General features: G+C 36.7%; 1 protein-coding gene across 5 annotated transcripts in view; it reads left to right on the plus strand.

The window, feature by feature from the left end:
* The window catches only part of rnf152 (ring finger protein 152), a 51,945-nt gene extending 39,779 nt beyond the window's left edge, over positions 1-12,166 (plus strand). For 4 of the 5 annotated variants that reach the window (XM_056364380.1, XM_056364381.1, XM_056364382.1 and 1 more), the window contains exon 3: positions 6,637-12,166. In XM_056364380.1, coding sequence (XP_056220355.1) covers positions 6,837-7,481 — 645 coding nt within the window. In that variant the 5' untranslated portion in view covers positions 6,637-6,836 and the 3' untranslated portion in view covers positions 7,482-12,166. Of the gene's footprint in view, positions 1-2,067; positions 2,204-6,636 lie in introns of those variants that run through there. The other variant, XM_056364384.1, reaches the window with a different exon arrangement.
* Positions 12,167-23,507: the final 11,341 nt, after the last annotated feature.

Consider the following 23,507-nt stretch of genomic DNA (forward strand, 5'->3'; position numbering starts at 1 on the left):
GAGGAGAGCACGTTTGATTCGGTATGTTTTGTTTACACTGTAGAATATATGTTGCTGCAGAAAATCCCGTGTTTGAGATTAATCGACCGCTTTAGCTTTTATCCGCTGATGAACTGCTCTCATGTCAAGTGAAAAAAACAGAGAGATTAAGATTCATTTCGTACCTTGAAATACAGAAGTGACAGGCATAGAACCAACACGCGCAACACCTGTATCACAGCACAGCGCTTTTATCTGTCATTTGAATGAGTGAGTGGCCATTGAAGCATAATGGAATATATTAGAAATGTGATGCCACAAATTGCATGGACAGACTACAAATGGAGCTGTTCGGCTTTCATTTTCCTGCCATATTTAAAAGTGAGAAGAGTGTGTGTGTCTTTGCTCCTGTCAGTATTTAGTATCTGATGAAGGCTGGATAGATCAAAACATTTTTGGAAGGAAAGAAGAGGAGTCATGCAACTTTACAAATTCAGTCTTTCTCTGTTGATATCTATTCTCATGAGGGAACCGGTAAATATAAGCATCAGTGCAGATGTTATTCTCAGTGCGGCCTGGAGTTTTCAACCTTGTTTGTCTGAAACGGATTTAAATGAAATTTGGAAGTTCAGCCTTGGGCTCAGGGACAATATCTTTAAAAATGATTTTGTAAAATTGCCAGATGGCGTGTTTTTTGTAGATGAAAGTGGGGAGAATTCTGCCACATTTGCTGCCACACAATTTATGCCTGTGTGATTGTTGAATGTAAATCCAGATCCAGATGCAAATAAATCACAGATGATACAGTATAATTTGAGGATATTGGCTTGTTACAGTCAGTATTATTGGTATTTATGTTGGCAGCAGGGCCGTAACAAAGGATCTAAGTCATGAGTGCCCTCCTATATCCTAATATATATATTTATTTGGATTTTTCCTATTAATTATTATTATCAGTCAATTTGATCAAGTTTCTAAAATTCCCAAATTCCACTCCAAAAACTATGACCACAACTACGAAAACAATTTGTGCCCATGTTGCAGTTTATTCGGTGTCACCTGAGTTGAGACGTCACAGCCTGAAAAGTCTTGATCAGTTCAACGTCTTTGCACGTGTTCGATGTGAACACACACTCTGTAGCAGACCAGCATTATATGAACAGTTCCATCACACTGTACATCATCATCATCATCGTCGTCGTCGTCATCATCTCGCTGACATTTCAGTGGTTCACACCACCTCAGGGTTTGCAGATTAACTAGCTTCTCCTCCTCCATGCTGCTCACAGCCCACCTCCTCCTGCTGCTGATTCCAGGTAGTTTATTACATCGAGCTGTGTGTGTGTGTGTGTGTGTGTGTGTGTGTGTGTGTGTGTGTGTGTGTGTGTGTGTGTGTGTGTGTGTGTATATATATATATATATATATATATATATATATATATATACAGTGTGTGCGTGTTTGTTTGTGCATGTGTGTACTTCTGGCTGTGGCAGTTATTTTTAACTTCTGTCTGCTAGGACGGGTGCACTTTCTCCTCGGCTGATTGTGTGTGGAGGCCCTGAGGGAGTGTGTGTGTTCGTATAAGTGTGTATTCCCATTCAGTCCTCTTTGTGTGTGTGTTTTCTGTTGGTTACTCCCAGTGGACCACAGGCAATGTCGGGGTGGTGGAGGCCTCCGCCCGGTCACTCTGCATCATTACTAAATCATCAGTCCTTCCCTGCTCCCCTGATGATGCCACAGAAACACTGGTAGAATTATAAGGAGTCAAGTTTTTACCAAAATATATTGTATGGTTTATTTATATATTTGTGCATTTGTTAAATCAAATCAATTTGACTCTCACATTAATGGTTCTCCTGATTTGCGTCTTGTTCAGTACACTCTTGTTTAAACCTACTCCTGCCCCCTTTCGTGTTCTTTTGTTGTGTTTCTATGTAGGTGTGAAAATGGGTCACAAACCAAGCTTTCGCCACTAAGCCAGGTTGCCCTGGTTACAGCTCAGCAGTTGAACCGATAAATCATTTTGTTAAGTAGCAGCTGTAGTTGCTCCTCGCCGTTGTTTCATGACCTCAGAGCGCACCTCCAGAGCAGACGTGTTATTTTCTTCAGCAGATTCAGAGAAAAATGTTACTGGATGTCCATGTTTCGATCTCCTTGGTCTGAGTGACGACTGTGTTTCAAGGCTGCGGAGAGTTGACTGAAAGCAACAGTCCAACCAAACCGGTAAATAAAATACCCAGATATGGCAGCTGAATGATACCAACATAAGTTTGTGCCATATATCCTGCTTAATAGAGCTGCAACAAGCCAAATACCTGACTATTTTATAGGCACAAAATGGACCAACAACTATTTTCATAATCAAATAATCGTTTAGGTCAATTTATCCTAGAAAATATGATAAAAATTCAGATTTCTGCCTCTGAAAAGGGAAAGTTTCAAGTTCTGTGGCTTTCTTGGTCTTCCATGATATTAGACTTAAAAATTGGATTTATTGAGGGTTGGTTGGACAAAGCAAAAACACAGCTTGGGCTTTTTGGAAATTATTACTTTATTAATTATGAAATTAGTATTATTTAGGGAATTATTTGCCAGTGTTGCTCATTTTGAGTAAAATCTAAAAAAAAAAAATAATTTCAGAAAAAAAAAACCAAACATAACTAAAATTCTGATCCTTTGATTCTGCACAGCACAATATTATATTGATATATGCACAGGAAAATGCAGCCTCTTGTGATCTGATAACTGCAGTAGGTAATATTTCTGTTTGGATTTATTGTGCACCATTATTGTAAATATATAGAGAGTGGAAAGGCAGTTGATGGAGGAAAAAACTGAGGGGCAAAAAGGAAAGAAGGTACCTGGTGAAATGTATGACGCATTGGTATAAAGCAGGAAAGGCTTTACAGTCAGAAGGGGAGATGGAAGGAGGGCAAGAGAGAGCGACTGGGTGTATGGGAATATTGAGCCACAAAGCATTTATGTCAGATCAAAGCTAATCCTTATCTTTGGGAAAAGGATTCAGTAATACCCTGGGCTGTCTCGCCCCCTCAAGGGCAGGTCTCTTTCTCTGGCTCCGTCTCCCTCTGCTCGTCTTCCTCTCTCCTCACTTCTCTGTCAAAACGACCAGGATTTTTCCGCACTTTCCCTCGCCTTTTACTCGGTAACGGTGTGGAGAAACTAGGTCAGCTGGGGGAGTGCGGAGCGAGGAGGCAGGAGCAGGAGGGAGCGGAGGGTCTGGCCCCCGGACCCGGCTGGGGAGTGCAGAGCAGAGTAAGGAGATGCACATGAGGCTGAGTGGTGAAGTGGATGATGCTGACGAACACAGATAGGTTGACTTGACTGTAGAGTTTAGCAGTCTAACGAGGATTCGCTCAAGTGCTTATTCTGCTGAAGCATTTTACGGTGTGAGAAGTCCTGGTTTTCTTTACTGTCTGAGGCAACATGATTCAAACACATGTCCAATAAAATTGAGCATTACTGGGGCACTCCCTGCAGTATTACTGTTAACTTAAACTGTTGTTTAGTTTACCATAGTGCTGTAATGACTAGTTGATCGCCAGAAAATAGGTGAGGTAAGGTTGGTTGGTCAGGCAAAACAAGACATTTGAAGAAACCCAACAGTTCCCACAATGAACAAGCACTTGGCAACAGTGGGGAGGAAAATAGTGATTCTGGACAAAACCGATAATCAGGAAAATAATCAGCAGATTAATCAATAGTTAGAGTAATCATTATCGATTATCGGAATACCTCCATGACCAAAGTAGTGGAGTGATAACAGATAGATATTTCCACCTATAGAGCCGTGCTGCTACTGTGGCTGAAAATATGGTGTCTCCTTACCTTCAAAGCAGTCTGGCAGTCCACGATGTAATAAATCTTCGGAAACTTCTCGTCCAAAGTCATCGCAAAGGCCTAACAATCCAAAACAAAAAACTCAGTTCACCAAGACTCTTTCTGTCGCAATACTGATTCTGATACCCGAACTCCAGGCACCAGTTACAAGTCTGATACGAGTGTCGTCCTTTTCTGCAACCACACTGTGTCCAAGTAATTGGGATCATTTCTATGCAAGTCACATTAGGCGGTAGGTTTGTGGCCTGCTGTGACTTAATGAATGTACTTGCTGATAGCAGAGCGTGAAATAAAGACACATTTAATTTGGATTGTGTTTTGCCAAAACCTGATCCACTCAAAAGATTGTGTCGGTGCATCCTAAAAAACTAAATCAATAATGGTTTGAATAGTAGATTGAAGATTGAAGGCAGTGGGAAAGACTTTCGGAGTAGAAATGCTGCTTCTTTACCCTGAAAGAATTTGAATGAGGTGGCTCAGACATCTGATCAGGATTCCTCCTGGACATCTTCCTAAGGAGGTGTTCCCGGCAGAGCGACCTGGAGGAAACCCTGGGGCAGACCTTGAACGAACTGGAGGGATTATGTATCCCGTCTGGCCTGGGTATGCCTCAGGATCCCTCCAAGAAAGAGCTGAAGGACATGGCTCTGGGTGTCTAGACCACCTTGTTTATTCTGCTGTGATCACGTTTGTTACTTAGACACTCATGGATCCAATCAATGAAATTATTTTTCTAAAGGGTTCAGATTTGATATGCAGGTTCTATGTGGGATTTCAGTTCGGTAAAATGCTATCAAATTCTAAACCTTGTCTTGGTGCAGTTATTTACCACCGCCCAAGGTCGAATGTGATCAAACTCTCTTGTCCAAATGAACCAAACTAAAGGTCTCCAGAGTGAATAAATTGCTCCCAGCATGCTCGGTGTGAACATGCTCTAATCTGTCATTGCCACGTCGATGTCCCCACAGGGCGCTATGAGGAGTTTAATTGCCTGAGATCTTGTTTCTGATAAGGGACTGAAATGTATGGTGTTGCAGGGCAATCCATGCTCACCTTTTTTCCATTTCTCTCACCACTTTTCTCTCCACCGCACCCACCTACCGCACCCACCTACCCCCCCCACCCCCCAATCCATCTGTCTCACCCCTCACTCTAGCTGTCTAGCCACGGTCGTGCCCGGAGCAACACCGGCTCTGTTGAGATGGCTGCCAAGAGAAAGGGAAAGAAAAATCTAGTCGTCTTCCCTCCTCAGCAGTTTTCACACTTGACAATTTGGGCAAAAAGAATAAAATATAAAGTCGACAGGGCCCTGTTTGGTATTCATTGTTTCCTTGGTGCTATTTCGACAGGGTTTAATCATCTGTAAAAGCAAACTATCACAGCTTCCGCATGGATTAACACGGTAGACGTGATTATGCAAGAAAAGTAGGAGTAGTAGGAGGAGGAGGAGGAGGAAATTGTTTATGTAGTCTGTGGCCTGAAGGAGACAGTTAAAAGAATTAGCCATACTTAACATAGATACTGAGGCGAAGGGTCTCATGAACTCGCCCCTGCTGCAGTCAGCTGCCGGCTGATATGTATGATGTGTGCCGTACATAATAATGACTCCCCGGCATTCATGAAGCATTGTTGTCGTTTGACCTCTGCCTCTTCCTCACTCAGGGCTGAGTGTGAGTTGCCTGCTGTGAGAGCAGTCGTCTGTGAAGTGCCATTTGTTCCTCTAACTGAAACTTTGGGACCATTAAAACAAGTTTTATCTCTTTAAATAGAAACAGTGGTCGAAAGTAACCAAGTACATTTACTCAACTGCTCTGAGGTCGAGTTCCATTTCATGCTGCTTCACTACATTTTTAGGGCAAATATTGTTTTTTAATCCACTAAATTTAGTGGGCAGCTGTAGTAACTTTGCAGTAAGTTCTGGTTCTATAATAATAAGTGTTAAGTGCATAAAATCTCCTTCTTATCAAGACATTTTAGTATTTAATTGAGTCTAATTTTCCTTTTAATAAAAGGGAAAGTTCAATAGGAAAATTACTGTTTTCCTTACAGTTGCAAGTATTTTCTACAACAGTTTCATTTTTCATGATTCTTGTGCAGCGACCGGCCTCATTCTGTCTCGTTTCAAGCTGCAGTCTCTGCTTTTTTTAGAGCATTTTTAAACACATTGATATAAAACTAAAATCTCATTGAAGTATTCACTGACATATTTTTTCACTTGTTTGAAGAAAATAAGGTTTTAAGGACGCAGGAGAGATTTGGAGTTTTGGGCTGCTGCCTAACAGCAAACAGGATAGTTACAAATGTAATGTATCAGTAAAATTAATTATTTGTTTATATAAAATTAATATTACTTTGTATAATACAACAACATCAAAGGAGGGTGTTTCCTGCGTAATGAGTACTTTTGCTATTTTAAGTACATTAATAAAATACATACACATACAATACTGATAAACACAATACTGGGTAGTTTGGGTAATACGAATTGTTGGGTACATTATGAATTCATGAAGACTGAAAATCTGTTTATTTGAGTAAGTTGACTGCAGAAATGAACCAGGGAGAAAAGGTCTTCAATGGTGAGGTCATCTTATAATCAAGGTCATCCTGTATGCTGTAGTGCAACATAAAATCACTGTGCATGTCAGGACATAAACTTCCTGTCAAAGTTAGAAATATTGGCCTCCACAGAAAGTAGTTTTTGTTGCTCTTTCTTGCATATTAACTCACATCAATGCTCAATTTCATGAGCACCAAGGCACATCATCCTGAATGCTTTCCATTCTCCTCTGTTGCAGATGGATGACCATGCTGCCACCAAAGGGCTGTGAAGTCGTGGACGGTGGTGAACCGTCAAGTATCGGAGCCAGCTGTACTTTCCTAACTTCACGCGGAGCCGTGCGACCTTTCTACTAGATCTGTTTGTTTTTGACTTTGACGATCTCTGAAAATATCCGCCAGTGAATACAAGAAGGGACCATCAACCCACCTTTCCAAAATGGAGACTCTTTCCCAGGATTCGATTCTGGAGTGCCAGATCTGCTTTAACTACTACAGCCCCCGCCGGCGGCCCAAACTCCTGGATTGCCGACACACGTGCTGCTCGGTGTGTTTGACCCAGATGCGCAGCAGCCAGAAGGAGATTCGTTGTCCTTGGTGCCGTGGCGTCACCAAGCTGCCGCCGGGCCTGTCCGTCTCCCAGCTCCCGGATGACCCGGACATCATCACTGTCATCGCCATCCCTCACGCCTCTGAGCACACGCCTGTCTTCATCCGCCTCCCCAGCAATGGCTGCTACATGCTGCCCCTGCCCGTTGCCAAGGAGCGGGCGCTCGGCCTGCCGGGAGAGCTGGGATGTCGCTTCCTGCCTGGCAGCCAGCAGAAAGGGGTTACCGTGGTGACCGTACCTGAGCAGCAGCCCCTGGGCCTGGCTATGGGTTTAGAGGGTGTGGGGGTCGGGCTGGAGGGAGGTGAGGGCGAGAGGAGAGTTACTGGCCCGGTGGGAGGAGGCGGGAAGGGCTCCACGTGGTCCGGCGTGTGCACGGTGATCCTGGTGGCCTGCGTGCTGCTCTTCCTCCTGGGCATCGTGCTGCACAACATGTCCTGCATCTCCAAACGCTTCACTGTCATCTCCTGCGGCTGAGGGAAGGGGGAGACTGCTCGGACTGCCGCAGACCCCCCCCCCCCCCCCGGATTCCCCCACTAGCCCTGCCTCTCCTCAGGGCAGGACTCTGCTGAGGAGAGGACACTAAACTCACATCATGGGCATACAAGGAAACTACAGAGCAATGTAGAGAGACACAGATGAAGGGGGCGAGGGCAAGGAGGAGACTCACAAATGGTCTGCCATCATGTCCCATTTTTTTTTATTTGGGAGACTGAAATGAAAATAGAAATAGAAAAACAACCCTTCACTTTCCTCTTTGTTTTTTGCCAGCTGATATGTTTTTTGGCTGGGGACCAGTCAAGTCACTCACACTCACAGCGGTTGGAGTGCCTGTTTAGTCTGTGGTTTGTAGAAGTACATCAACTATCATAGTGTTGTTTAGATGAGTGTAGGTTCCAAGTGTGCCGTCTCCAGCTGGTGCTGCAGTAAAGAGAGTCCGGACTTGGCTGCTCTCCATTCTCTGATGCTGCAGGAATTGACTGTGCAAGATGCACGCCTGGCCCCCATCTGCATCGTCTGGGAAACTCAAAATCAACACGGCTTTCATTTTCTCCTTTTGTTTCTTTGACACAACCTGTTCCTGTTCAGAACGAACTGTTGCTGTAATGGTTCCATTTAGTTAGTAAAGAGGTTGTCAAAAAATACAAAACACAGACTGTAATGTTCATACATGCCAGCATATTATTCAGCTCAGCTAAAATGGATACTGGGTTGCTTTAGGCTTAAGAATATAATTTAGTGCTTAAATTATGTGTTGATTGGTTAATTGGAAATACCTGATTAATCTTTAAGTCATTTATTAAGCAAAATTGCCAAATGTTTGATGGCTCCAGCTTCTTAAATGTGATGATTCAATGTTTTTTTTTCTGTTTTATATCGTTAAGTGAATATCTTTGGATTTTGTTTGCACAAAACGAGCAATTTGAAGACGTCACTTGGGTTCTCGGAACATGCAATGGTCACCGTTTTATGACATTGGCTTTACTAAACAATGTTTTTATTTACTAAGATGATTACAGATTTGTGCAGCCTTCTAGTAGGATGCTAAACAAAGATGTGATAAGTGGCTCAAATACTTGAATTAGCGAAAATGTAAAAGTTTGACATTTTGTTTATCAGCCTCCTTTCAGACTTGGATGAAAAGATTAATACCACCTTTTATACGTCAATTAGCTATGGAAAAGACAAACAAATAAACAAGATAAAAGGTGTTGGTAGATTTTTGAATTTTTTTTATTTCCAATCTAAGCTAATGGCCTCCTGGCGCCAGCTCTGCATTTACCACACATATATGACAGTGGTATGGATTTTCTCATCTAACTCTCTGCAAGAGAGCCAGTAAGCCGAAATGTCAAAAATATTCCTTTAAATAAAAGCAAGAGGCTACAAAATTTGAAATTTAACAGAAGCCTTCATGAGGAAAACATTGTTGCTTTTAGTGTTTTTTTTTTTTTTTTTTTTTTTTTTTTGTGCTACTTCAGCAGTGCGTCCATTTTTGTGTTTTCCCATGGATGCTCCAGCGATTATTTACTCTGTTCATCTGCTTTTCATCCTGACCTCCTTCAGTCCGATCGTCCTCTAAAGACGAACTCTCCAGGTCAGACCAAACCTTTGCCGGCAGCCCACACACTATCGACTTCTCATCTTAATACCTCCCTTAATTTAGAAACTGGTGGATATATGGGCTCAACAGTGCGATGGTGTGTGTTTGTGTGTGCGAGTAATGGGTCAGTAACGGGTCAGGAGTGGGTGGGCACTGCAGGGCTCCAGTTAATGACGACTGTATCGATTTATCTGCTTTTGAATATCTCTCGTATCCACAGAGATGGATGTTTCTCTTTTGTTTTTCACTTTTATATGTTGAGGCAAGCAGTTTGTCCGTTTACTGTATCGTTACAGCAATGGAGTGCACAGCACACACAAACAGGGTGAACTCTTTTGTATAGCAGCCTCGTCATGTACAGAACGATTGTAATTTTTGTCTTTTTCTGATCATTTTCTTTTGTTGACATGTTTAACTTCCGATCTCAGATTAGGGAGTGTCTATGTGTTTGCTCTTTAAATAACAAACATTACAAGTTATTCAGTTCACTTCAGGGCACTCGGAACATGAGGAAAAAAAGTAAAAAAAAAAAAAAAAAAACAAGTTTGGTATTTAGCAATTTAGCATATAAAGAATTATAAACTGCACCGAAATGTTATATATAAATACATATATCCACTTGTTCACTTAAAAATAATTCCTTGATATTATTTAATATCTAAATTATGGAGGATCCATTCACTCACAGTTAACAGAGTGAAATTACAGGAACTTTTCTCTGATGTTTTGTTCAAACTGCGGCTTTTTCAGTCTGCTTTGATCTTCCATATGAGCATGACCATACCACCTTAAACCAAAGTCTAAAGTTTCCTCACTGCCAAACATAAGTATTTTATTTTCCTTCAAAATTAACAAATTTTCCTTCTTTTTTTTTTTTCATTGGGGCTTTTGTAAATTATTTGATTCACCATCTTCCCCTAAAGCAAAGTCTGAGATTTCCTGCTCCTTAAACAGAAAAAAACGAGTCTGGACACCATTTTGCAGCTCACGGCTTACTGCACATGAATATTCTTTTGAAAAGGCGTTAGGGTCACAATAGGGCAACTGTTTATTTTGCAGATGCAGCGAGAGGCTGTGTTAAGTTCAGCTGAACTGGTTCATGTGGGACATGTGGCTGCTGTTGCTATGAGACTACGTTGAGAGTCCTTTTGAAGTTCAGAGCTCCTTTGCTGAAAGTTGAAATATTTTTAGCTCCCAATGCTCAGCGCTCTGTGTAGGGTCTAAAAAAAAAATTGATTCCTCAGCACTTGAGTTTGAAGTTGTTTTTCTAGCATGGCTTCACCCAAGACAACTAATAAGAAATAACGGAAATTTTTGGCATCTCAACTATTAGTTACAAACCCCTTATAAGCAATATTAACATTAAATAACTGGTTTACAACACGTATATGTAGTTGTAAGCAGATATATGGACATTAAGTGTATATTAATGCAGAGTATACAATTATAACTTGAAGACATTTTATATTCACTATGTTATATATTCATTATACAGCAGCTTCCACTTAAGGGAGCATAATAACATCAATTGTTGGCAAATACAATATTAATCATTTATAACTGCTTACAATTACATTATATTGTTTTACAGACTGTTTATTAAAGTTGAACGTGAGGTTAAAAAAAATACATGTTTGATCTTACAATTTCTTGTCACAATTTTACTGTATTTCCATTGGGAAAGTGAATTTAAAAAAAAAAGTATAAAGACTTATTTGGCAGATACAGACTTAACTGTTCATCATGGGCTTTTACACTCACAAGTACAGTACATCACACGCAATGTGAGAGGCACAGTGTGGGATCTTTTGGGCTTTGTGGCAAAATCTGATCCACTGTGACACTGAGGGGGTGTTTATGGGCCAGTTCACAAAAAAAAAGAAGAAAAAAAAAGACGGATTTGAAGGAAACTACTTTTCTAACAAAAAGGTTGTCCCTTTGAAAACTCTTCACTGTGTGCAGAAAGTGCATTATAACCAGAGTAATGGGGACGCAGTTGTTGCTGCTGAAAGTCCATTCACCTCAACTGTAAAGACCAGGACAAATAAAACCAAAAGCTGTCAAGGCTGATAAATCAGACGATGTAAAAGAAACTCAAGATGTTTTGAAACTGTCACCTTTGTGTTACACCCACAACTATTTCTTGTTTGCAATCATTAAAGAAATAAGAAAATCTTTGTATGTCAGAAAATCTATCAGCTGGAGTTTTTTGAACTCTCAAATATCAACATCAGTATCAACCTCAGAAATCCTGAATGAGTCAGACTGAAATGGCGACATCACTAAATGCATAATTAAGTGGAAAAATATTTTGTAGGAATTTTGGTGAACCAGCTCTTCATTAAGCCCTCAAGCTTGGCACAAACTCTTAAGCAATCAGCTTGTTTGCCTCACAACCTAATCACTCTCATTTTTTTACACTATCAATACCAATAATAACATTGATTGCTATGCTAAATTATTCTAATTATTATTAATTGTTCTTGGATCCAAGCCCATACCACTTCCAATTCAAAGCAGTATAAACAGCTGTAACATGCCGTTGGTGATTATCCACACACAGGTCTCACTCTATGATAAATGAACCTGTTTGTAGGTCTTTTCCTTTTGCCAATCCAGCATGAATGAGGCACTAAACATGATGCAATGCAACCTTGTTTGTTCTAATAGATAATATGTGACAATTGATTTAAAAATGATAAATTCTTCCATCTCTTAACACAGCACTGTTCCTGCCATAATTCAAACTTTTCATCCTTTCAGTCACATGACATTTGTCTGTAACTTTGAAAGAATATCCTGCCTCTGAATCTCCTTCCTGCCCTCTGTTAATCATCGTTTTTTCAAATTCAGAAACTGCCCTCTACGACATTTTTACAGAAACTTAAAAAAAGAGTGAAGGCTAGAGACGCGTAGAAAGGAGGCTTTTCATTTCTGTGCCTGTGTGTTTGTAAAATGCTGTGAAGTTCCTGTTGTAGTTTCCTGTTTGCGTTGGGTCTGACGACGCAAGCAGCAGCTGTTTTTGGTGAACTATTAAAGCAAATGCTCTGAATCTGAACGACAAGGTCTCCTGTCTTTATTTTAAATTTAACCGTCCTAATAGCTTGTGTGTGTGTGCGTGTGTGCGTGCGTGCGTGCGTGCGTGCGTGCGTGCGTGTGTTTTCAGCTGTAATGTAAATGTCCTTGCTCTCTATTTTTAAAGAAATGAACTCCGCTAAAAGATTTAAAATAAAAAAAGCTTATTCCCTGTAGCTTCATTTATCAAAGTCCCATATTTCACAGTTGAGTGAACTTGGTAGAAGAACAGGCGCTCTTTGTTTACCCTGAGGAACCTCTTTTCTCCTCAAATATTTATTGATACAGTGTCAGGGAGGTAATTAACACTCTCCGGGGGCCAATTGCAGCCGACTTTGCTGCAGAAAAACACATCTATTCCTCACAGGCAGCAGCTGCTAATGATGACCACACTCATCATGGACTGCATTGACCGTAGGGGAACTAAAAGGTGACAAAACATTACGATCAAGCAAGGATGTAGGTTTGGTCTCAACATTGGTAACCCAGTGGCCCCTCCAAAACAAAGAGATTGGCTTTTTAGTGCTGTCAACCAAATGGTTTATTAACATATAAGATCTGAATTTACATTCAGGAATACCCATATAAAAATGTTATATATGTACATGTATAGAAATTCCATAGGCTATGTGAAATATGTGTACCTATGAAGTAAAATAATATGTATTTAAAGAATAGCCAATATAGTAAAAATTATATATGAAACCTGATAAAAATTGGAAAACATCATAGTATAGTATGGCTTAAAAATGTCAAAAAATGTCATGGTATAGTATGGCATAAAAATGTCAAAAATGGTCACAGTATAGTATGGCATAAAAATGTTAAAAAACATCATAGTATAGTTTGGCTTAAAAACATAAAAAAATGTCATAGTATAGTATGGCACAAAAATGTCAAAAAATGACATGGTATAGTATGGAATAAAAATTAAAAAAAAACGTCATAGTATAGTATGGCATAAAAATGTCAAAACACGTCATAGTATAGCATGGCATAAAAATAAAAAAAAACATCATAGTATAGTATGGCATAAAAACGTCATAGTATAGTAAGACATAAAAACGTCAAAAAACATCATAGTATAGTATGGCATAAAAACATCAAAAAACGTCATAGTATAGTATGAAATAAAAACTTCATAGTATAGTACGGAATAAAAATGTAAAAAAATATCATAGTGTAGTATGGCATAAAAATGTCAAAGAACGTCATAGTATAGTATGGCATAAAAATGACAAAAAACGTCATAGTATAGAATAGCATAAAAACGTCATAGTATAGTATGGTATAAAAATGTTAAAACCATCATAGTATTGTATGGGATAAAAATGTCTAAAATCGTCATAGTATGGCATAAAAATGTCAAAACATGTCATAGTATAGTATGGAATAAAAATGTCAAAAAATGACATGGTATAGTATGGCATAAAAACGTCATAGTATAGTATGGCATAAAAATGTCTAAAACTATCATAGTATAGTATGGCATAAAAATGTCTAAATCCGTCATAGTATAGTATGGCATAAAAACGTCATAGTATAGTATGGCAAAAAAACGTCATAGTATAGTATGGCAAAAAAATGCCAAAAAACATCATAGTATAGTATGGCATAAAAATGTCAAAAAATGTCATAATATAGTATGGCATAAAAACGTAAAAAAACGTCATATTATAGTATGGCATAAAACCATCATAGTATAGTATGGCATAAAAAATCAAAAAATGTCATAGTACAGTAGGTCATAAACGTCACAGTATAGTATGGCATAAAAATGTCAAAACAGTCATAGTATAGTATGGCATAAAAACGTCAAAAACGGTCACAGTATAGTAAGGACTGAAAACATCATAGTATAGTATGGCATAAAAATGTAAAAAAATGTCATAGTATAGTATGGCATAAAAAATGTTTAAATCCGTCATAGTATAGTATGGAATAAAAATGTAAAAAAATGACATGGTATAGTATGGAATAAAAATGTAAAAAAAAACGTCATAGTATAGTATGGCATAAAAACATCATAGTATAATACAGAATAAAAATGTCAAAAAACGTCATAGTATAGTATGGAATAAAAAAGGCAAAAAACGTAATAGTATAGTATGGCATAAACGTGTCAAAAAATGTCATAGTACAGTAAGGCATAAATGTCATAGTATAGTAAAACATGAAAATGTTTAAAAAACATCATAGTACAGCAAGGCATAAAAACGTCAAAAAACACCATAGTATAATATGGCAGAAAAATGTCAAAAAAATATCATAGTTTAGTAGCGTATAAAAATGTCAAAAGACCTCAAGGTATAGTAAGGACAGAAAATATCATAGTATCGTATGGCATAAAAATGTCAAGGAACGTCCTAGTATAGTTAGGCTTAAAATGTAAAAAGACCTCAAGGTATAGTAAGGACTGAAAATATCATAGTATAGCATAAAACACAAAAAATGTCATAGTAAAGTATAAAAATGTTAAAAACCGTAATAGTATAGGAAGCACTGAAAACATCATAGTATTGTATGGAATAAAAATGTCAAAAACGTCATAGTATAGTATGGCATAAAAATGTCAAAAAACTTCATAGTATAGTATGGCATAAAAATGTCTAAATCCGTCATAGTATAGTATGGCATAAAAATTCAAAAAATGTCATAGTATAGTATGGCATAAATGTCATAGTACAATAAGACTGTCAAAAAATGTCATATTACAGTAAGGCATAAAAATGTCAAAAAACATCATAGTATGGCATAAAAATGTAAAAAAAATGACATGGTATAGTATGGAATAAAAATGTAAAAAAAATGTCATAGTATAGTATGGCATAAAACCATCATAGTATAGTATGGCATAAAAATGTCAAAAAACGTCATAGTATAGTATGGCATAAAAATGTCTAAATACATCATAGTATAGTATGGTATAAAAATGTTAAAACCATCATAGTATTGTATGGGATAAAAATGTCTAAAATCGTCATAGTATGGCATAAAAATTCAAAAAATGTCATAGTATAGTATGGAATAAAAATGTCAAAAAACTTCATAGTATAGTATGGCATAAAAATGTCAAAAAACATCATAGTATAGTATGGCATAAAAACGTCATAGTATAGTATGGCATAAAAATGTCTAAAACTATCATAGTATAGTATGGCATAAAAACGTCATAGTATAGTATGGCAAAAAAACGTCATAGTATAGTATGGCAAAAAAATGCCAAAAAACATCATAGTATAGTATGGCATAAAAACGTAAAAAAACGTCATATTATAGTATGGCATAAAACCATCATAGTATAGTATGGCATAAAAAAATCAAAAAATGTCATAGTACAGTAGGTCATAAACGTCACATTATAGTATGGCATAAAAACGTCAAAAACGGTCACAGTATAGTAAGGACTGAAAACATCATAGTATAGTATGGCATAAAAATGTAAAAAAATGTCATAGTATAGTATGGCATAAAAATGTAAAAAAAAACGTCATAGTATAGTATGGCATAAAAACATCATAGTATAGTACAGAATAAAAATGTCAAAAAACGTCATAGTATAGTATGGCATAAAAATGTCAAAAAATGTCATAGTATAGTATGGCATAAAAACGTAAAAAAACGTCATATTATAGTATGGCATAAAACCATCATAGTATAGTATGGCATAAAAAAATCAAAAAATGTCATAGTACAGTAGGTCATAAACGTCACAGTATAGTATGGAATAAAAAAGGCAAAAAACGTAATAGTATAGTATGGCATAAACGTGTCAAAAAATGTCATAGTACAGTAAGGCATAAATGTCATAGTATAGTAAAACATGAAAATGTTTAAAAAACATCATAGTAAAGTAAGGCATAAAAACATCAAAAAACACCATAGTATAATATGGCAGAAAAATGTCAAAAAAATATCATAGTTTAGTAGCGTATAAAAATGTCAAAACATGTCATAGTATAGTATGGAATAAAAATGTCAAAAAATGACATGGTATAGTATGACATAAAAATGTCAAAAAACATCATAGTATAGTATGGCATAAAAATGTCTAAAACTATCATAGTATAGTATGGCATAAAAATGTCTAAATCCGTCATAGTATAGTATGTCATAAAAACGTCATAGTATAGTATGGCAAAAAAATGCCAAAAAACTATCATAGTATAGTATGGCATAAAAACGTCAAAAACGGTCACAGTATAGTAAGGACTGAAAACATCATAGTATAGTATGGCATAAAAATGTAAAAAAATGTCATAGTATAGTATGGCATAAAAAATGTTTAAATCCGTCATAGTATAGTATGGAATAAAAATGTAAAAAAATGACATGGTATAGTATGGAATAAAAATGTAAAAAAAAACGTCATAGTATAGTATGGCATAAAAACATCATAGTATAGTACAGAATAAAAATGTCAAAAAACGTCATAGTATAGTATGGAATAAAAAAGGCAAAAAACGTAATAGTATAGTATGGCATAAACGTGTCAAAAAATGTCATAGTACAGTAAGGCATAAATGTCATAGTATAGTAAAACATGAAAATGTTTAAAAAACATCATAGTACAGCAAGGCATAAAAACGTCAAAAAACACCATAGTATAATATGGCAGAAAAATGTCAAAAAAATATCATAGTTTAGTAGCGTATAAAAATGTCAAAAGACCTCAAGGTATAGTAAGGACAGAAAATATCATAGTATAGTATGGCATAAAAATGTCAAGGAACGTCCTAGTATAGTTAGGCTTAAAATGTAAAAAGACCTCAAGGTATAGTAAGGACTGAAAATATCATAGTATAGCATAAAACACAAAAAATGTCATAGTAAAGTATAAAAATGTTAAAAACCGTAATAGTATAGGAAGCACTGAAAACATCATAGTATTGTATGGAATAAAAATGTCAAAAACGTCATAGTATAGTATGGCATAAAAATGTCAAAAAACTTCATAGTATAGTATGGCATAAAAATGTCTAAATCCGTCATAGTATAGTATGGCATAAAAATTCAAAAAATGTCATAGTATAGTATGGCATAAATGTCATAGTACAATAAGACTGTCAAAAAATGTCATATTACAGTAAGGCATAAAAATGTCAAAAAACATCATAGTATGGCATAAAAATGTAAAAAAAATGACATGGTATAGTATGGAATAAAAATGTAAAAAAAATGTCATAGTATAGTATGGCATAAAACCATCATAGTATAGTATGGCATAAAAATGTCAAAAAACGTCATAGTATAGTATGGCATAAAAATGTCTAAATACATCATAGTATAGTATGGTATAAAAATGTTAAAACCATCATAGTATTGTATGGGATAAAAATGTCTAAAATCGTCATAGTATGGCATAAAAATTCAAAAAATGTCATAGTATAGTATGGCATAAAAATGTCAAAAAACTTCATAGTATAGTATGGAATAAAAATGTCAAAAAATGACATGGTATAGTATGGCATAAAAATGTCAAAAAACATCATAGTATAGTATGGCATAAAAACGTCATAGTATAGTATGGCATAAAAATGTCTAAAACTATCATAGTATAGTATGGCATAAAAACGTCATAGTATAGTATGGCAAAAAAATGCCAAAAGACATCATAGTATAGTATGGCATAAAAACGTAAAAAAACGTCATATTATAGTATGGCATAAAACCATCATAGTATAGTATGGCATAAAAAAATCAAAAAATGTCATAGTACAGTAGGTCATAAACGTCACATTATAGTATGGCATAAAAACGTCAAAAACGGTCACAGTATAGTAAGGACTGAAAACATCATAGTATAGTATGGCATAAAAATTCAAAAAATGTCATAGTATAGTATGGCATAAATGTCATAGTACAATAAGACTGTCAAAAAATGTCATATTACAGTAAGGCATAAAAATGTCAAAAAACATCATAGTATGGCATAAAAATGTAAAAAAAAATGACATGGTATAGTATGGAATAAAAATGTAAAAAAAATTTCATAGTATAGTATGGCATAAAACCATCATAGTATAGTATGGCATAAAAATGTCAAAAAACGTCATAGTATAGTATGGCATAAAAATGTCTAAAACCATCATAGTATAGTATGGCATAAAAATGTCAAAAAACGTCATAGTATAGTATGGCATAAAAATGTCATAATATAGTATGGCATAAAAATGTCTAAAACCATCATAGTATAGTATGGCATAAAAATGTCCAAAAACGTCATAGTATGGCATAAAAGTGTCAAAAAACGTCATAGTATAGTATGGCATAAAAATGTCTAACACTATCATAGTATAGTATGGCATAAAAATGTCAAAAAACGTCATAGTATAGTATGGCATAAAAATGTCAAAGAAACATATTATATTGAGGCATGAAAACGCCATCATATATTAAGGCATAAAAATGTTAAAAAACATCTTTATATACTGTGTCATAAAAATTGCCAATTAACCTAATGCACATGTCCTAGGAGTGTGGGACTATGATATAAAAATAACACAGAAAGACACCAGGACCGGGATTCAAACCCAAAACCTTTTCAACATGAGGCCACAATTCTAACCATTACACTATCAAGCCACTTATTAGTCTCGTAGTAATATATTTGGCATAGAAATGCCATAGTATAGTAAGGCATACAAAACGTCAAAGAACCTCATAGTATAGTAACTCAAAAAACATCATAGTATAGTATGGCATAAAAATGTCAAAAAACCTCATAGTATAGTATAGTATAAAAATGTCAAAGAAACTTATATTAACTTAAATTATGTTGAGGCATAAAAACGCTATCATATTTCAAAGGCATAAAAATGTTAGAAAACTTAATTGTATACTGTGTCATAAAAATTGCCAATTAACCTAATACACATGTCCTAGGAGTTTGGGACTATGATATAAAACACACACAGAAAGATGCCAGGACTGGGATTCGAACACACAACCTTTTCACCATGAGGCCACAATTCTAACCATTACACTACTAATCCACTTACTAGTCACATTGAAATATATTAGGCATAGAATCGCCATAGTATAGTAAGGCATAAACACGCCATTGGCATGAAAATGTCAAAAAATGTCATAGCATAAAAAAGGCATAAATGTCATAGTACAGTAAGGCATAAAAATGCCATACTATAATAAGGCATAAAAATGCCATACTATAATAAGGCATGAAAATGTCAAAAAATGTAATGGTATAGAAAGGCATAAAAATATCAAATAACCTCATAGTATAGTAAGGCATAACAATGTAATAGTACAGTAAGGTACAAAAAGGTAATAGTATAGTAAGGAAAGAATATGTCAAAAAACCTCATTGTATAGTAAGGCATGAAAATGTCAAAAAATGTCATAGTATAGAAAGGCATAAAAACGCCATTGTATAGTAAGACATAAGATGGCAAAAAATGTCATAGTATAGAAAGGCATAAAAATATATTAGTATAGTAAGGCATGAAAATGTCAAAAAACCTCATAGAACAGTAAGGCATAGAAATAAAAAAAATATGTCATAGTATAGTAAGGCATAAAAACGCTGCAGTATTGTAAGGTATAAAATGTGAAAAAACCTCATAGTATAGTAAGGCATAAAAACGTAATAGTACAGTAAGGCATGAATATGTCAAAAAATCGTCATAGTAGAGTAAGGCCTAAAAACACCATAGTATAGTAAGGCATAAAAACATAAAAAAATGTCATAGTATAGAACGGCATAAATGTCATAGTATAGTAAGGAATAAAAACGTAATAATATAGTAAGGCATAGAAATTAAAAAAAAAATGTCACAGTATAGTAAGGCATAAAAACGTAATAATATAGTAAGGCATGAAAATGCCAGAAAAATGTCATAGTATAGAAAGGCATAAAAATATCAAAAAACTTCATAGTATATAGTAGGGCATAAAAACATCATAGTACAGCAATGCATAAAAACGCCATAGTATAGTAAGGCATAAAAATGTCAAAAAGGCATAAAAGTGCTGTAGTGTAGTATGGTATAAAAACGTAAAAAAACATCCTAGCCTAGTATGCCAAAAAAACATCATAGTATAGTAATTGCATAAAAACGTAGTGTAAGTAATATATAAGTTATAATAGGGCATAAACTCCACACAGAATGGCTCCAGGCCCAGGGAGAGATATTATAGTAAGGCAGAAAAAGTAATCGCATAGTAAGCTAAGTGTCCAATTATCCTAATGTGCATGTCTCTGGACTGCCAAAGGCAGCCAGATTACTCAGAGAAAATAATTCCTCAGAATTTAGATCTGAGGAATTTTTCCAGCAGCTTGTTTATATAAGAAAAAGATTGCAAAAAGTTGCACCTTTCTTTCTGATGCACTACTAGCTTCTGCATATTCACACATACAACTGCTACTTTCAGTAACAGATATTGTATTACTAGTTAACATGCAGAAATTGTAACTCTATTGCCCTATTTAAAAAAAATTGTATCTTCCTAAAATTCAGAAAAGTTCAGAGATTTCAAGTGTAAATCAAATCTAACTCACTAAAGTTCTCTAATTCACACCTGGATGGCTGCTCATATGCATTTTTTTTTTCAAACAGAAGTCATGCCAGGCTTGTCGCAGGAACTATTTTCTTGTATTACTGTATTATGTGAGCGCACTCGAGGATGTATCATGGATTCTTGGCATAAGCTTGTGAGACTGTCATCCGTTTAAGCCTGGGAGCAGATGAGACTTCTTTTCCTCCTGCTGGGAAAAAAAAGTTATGGTTCCCATTTGTAGGAGGCAGTGTTGGGTGACAGTGTGCAACGGAGTGAATAAAAGCAATATCAATTTTTCAGAGAACACTCCGACAGTGTGTCAGGCACCTGAAAACTTAAATATGTTAAAGGATTGGAGGAGGGTCTGTGTTACCCAGCATGCACAGGGAGGTTAAGGTTCATAAAAAGAGGTGTACAGTATGCACATGTCTTTGACCTGGAACCTTATTTTATTAGACATGCAGGGGACCAAGAGTAAAACTGTTATTTCAGCTTTTAGGGAGACAGATATGAACTACTCAAGCAACTACAACTATAGTCTGCACCAATCTGAGCTGTGTGTTCTTAATGGGATGCTATCCATGTGTGAAATACAGTCCATACACTTTACTGTGTAACCCCTCAACAACATGGCCTCAGTGTAGTGAGAATTGTTGGTATGAATGTTGGTACATAAATCAGTCAACCTGTAAATTAAGATTTTATTTATTGACTGATTTAGACGTTAACATGTTTGTTTCTGGGTTGGTTTTGTACAAGAGACAAATTTTAAGAAGTGTCTGGGTGGGATTTTAGCCATGTCAGCAACCAACCTTCATAAGTACACATAAATACTGAATGATGGTAATAAATAGATAAAATATTCACTGTTAATATGAATTTAAACATGGTGCTGAACATAGTGAACAAATGCCAACTTCCGAGACGTTTTGATTTGACTGTCACTCTTTAACAATCACCCGTCTTCCTCCTTTGCCTCCTTTACTTGAACGTAAAAACATACAGGTGGTGCCCTTGTCTCCATACTGTCTTACAAGTAATTGAAAATAGTATTCATGTCAGCATCTAAGTCTGTTCTGATAAAGTTGCTTGCCTGAAAAAGCAATCAATTCTGTGACTCATATGGTAGTTCCTTTGGAGTGCAGGTGTGGGTAATGACAGGTTAATTAGGGTGTGTGTGTGTGTGTGTGTCTGCACTTGCATAAATGCGATTCACATTCTCTTCCAGTAACTGATGGCTGGTGGGATTTCAGGCCCTCATTTGCATTTTGACAGTGTCCAGCACACAGGAGAACATTACCAGTCAATCTGCACTCAGCGCCTATTGGAGGGCTTGATTGAGAGCTCTTCATGGAACGGTTTCGATTTCTGAACCTTGTGCTTGAAAAAGTCACTTCATTACAAAAGTAAAAAAAAAAAAAAACACCAAGAATTGGAGACTAAATTTGAGGACGAGTTTTGAAAAAACGATTTACTTCTGAGGGCCTTCTTATATTTTACATTCTTAAAGCAAAGTCTGGAATGGCAGATTTTGACTCCGGCCAACATTTTGAAATTAATCACTTTTTTTTTTTACCTCACTAAAAAGTGAAGATAAACTAACGACAAGCCAAATGCAACCAAACTGAACAAATCAAAACGAAGTGGAAGCCACTGGGGGATGAGAAGAGACCTTCAGCTCCACCCTCACAACACACCATCCACAGGTAAGCACAATAAGAAATGGGGATATGATTGAACTTCGAGCAATATGGCTGTTGTTCAGGCCCTCATCTACTCACTCAGTTGATCATGAGATTAAGTGTATTCAGGATACACAGTGATTATCTGTAGAGTAAAGTGATGTATGTTTTTTGGTATGGTGCAAAACAAAGTGAGAGGATGAAGGAATAAGCTACAGAACTACTTCCTGACCTTAACCGGGTTATTATTAAGTATTCATGATGTTTTCAAGTGCTGAACAAAACTGAGTTACTTGGTAATGGGGTCAGGCTAAATTCTCTGTGCACTAAATTTGTGTATGCATGAACTGAGAAAAGCTCTGTCATGCATTTGAGATACTTCACGTACACTGTACATTGGTTTCATTCGGCTTCCAGCTCAGGAAATGGCGATCATCACTGCTTGTGGATTTCCCCTGCCAGCACGTCTACCATGGAAACACGCCGCCTGATTCGAGGCAAGACATCGGCGAACAGACCTTTAGCTCGGAGATACGATCGCTGTGACCTTTGCCACGTGCAGGGCAGACGGCCAAACAGATCCTGAACCGCTTCCAGCAGCTTACTCTCCCTCCACAGGCACATCTGGCGTGACAAACAATGGGAGAAGTTGAGATGGCTGCTGCCAAATGCACAACTGTGCACGAAAGTTCGAGAGGCAACCGAGAGCTCATCGGGGGGGGACAAAAAAACACAAAAAAATAGGGCTTATAATTGGACATACTGCCTCCCATGTGTTTGCCTCATTTTCTTCACGGAGGATGCCCACGAGGTAAGGATGGGGTATAAACAACAGATGGTATGGTTTATCAATGGCGAGCACCCAGCTCCTCCACTCAGCCCTTTCTGAACACGCTATTCTTTGAACGTGAGTATTGTTTGCTTGAAGTGTAGCCCGGACCTGCTTCCTTCCTCCCTGAGCTCCAGGACCTGAAGTGTGTACAGCCAGTCATTTCCCCATCCCTTCCCTCCTGCTTCACTCCTGGAAATCCCTCTCTGACGCTGACAATACCCCGATTCCCTTGTGCAATTACACTTCAAGGACTTAATCAAACCGGTTGACACTCGCAGCATTTTGTGCCC

This window comes from Seriola aureovittata, chromosome 20, assembly GCF_021018895.1.
Source record: "Seriola aureovittata isolate HTS-2021-v1 ecotype China chromosome 20, ASM2101889v1, whole genome shotgun sequence".
Classification (NCBI taxonomy): Eukaryota; Metazoa; Chordata; class Actinopteri; order Carangiformes; family Carangidae; genus Seriola; species Seriola aureovittata.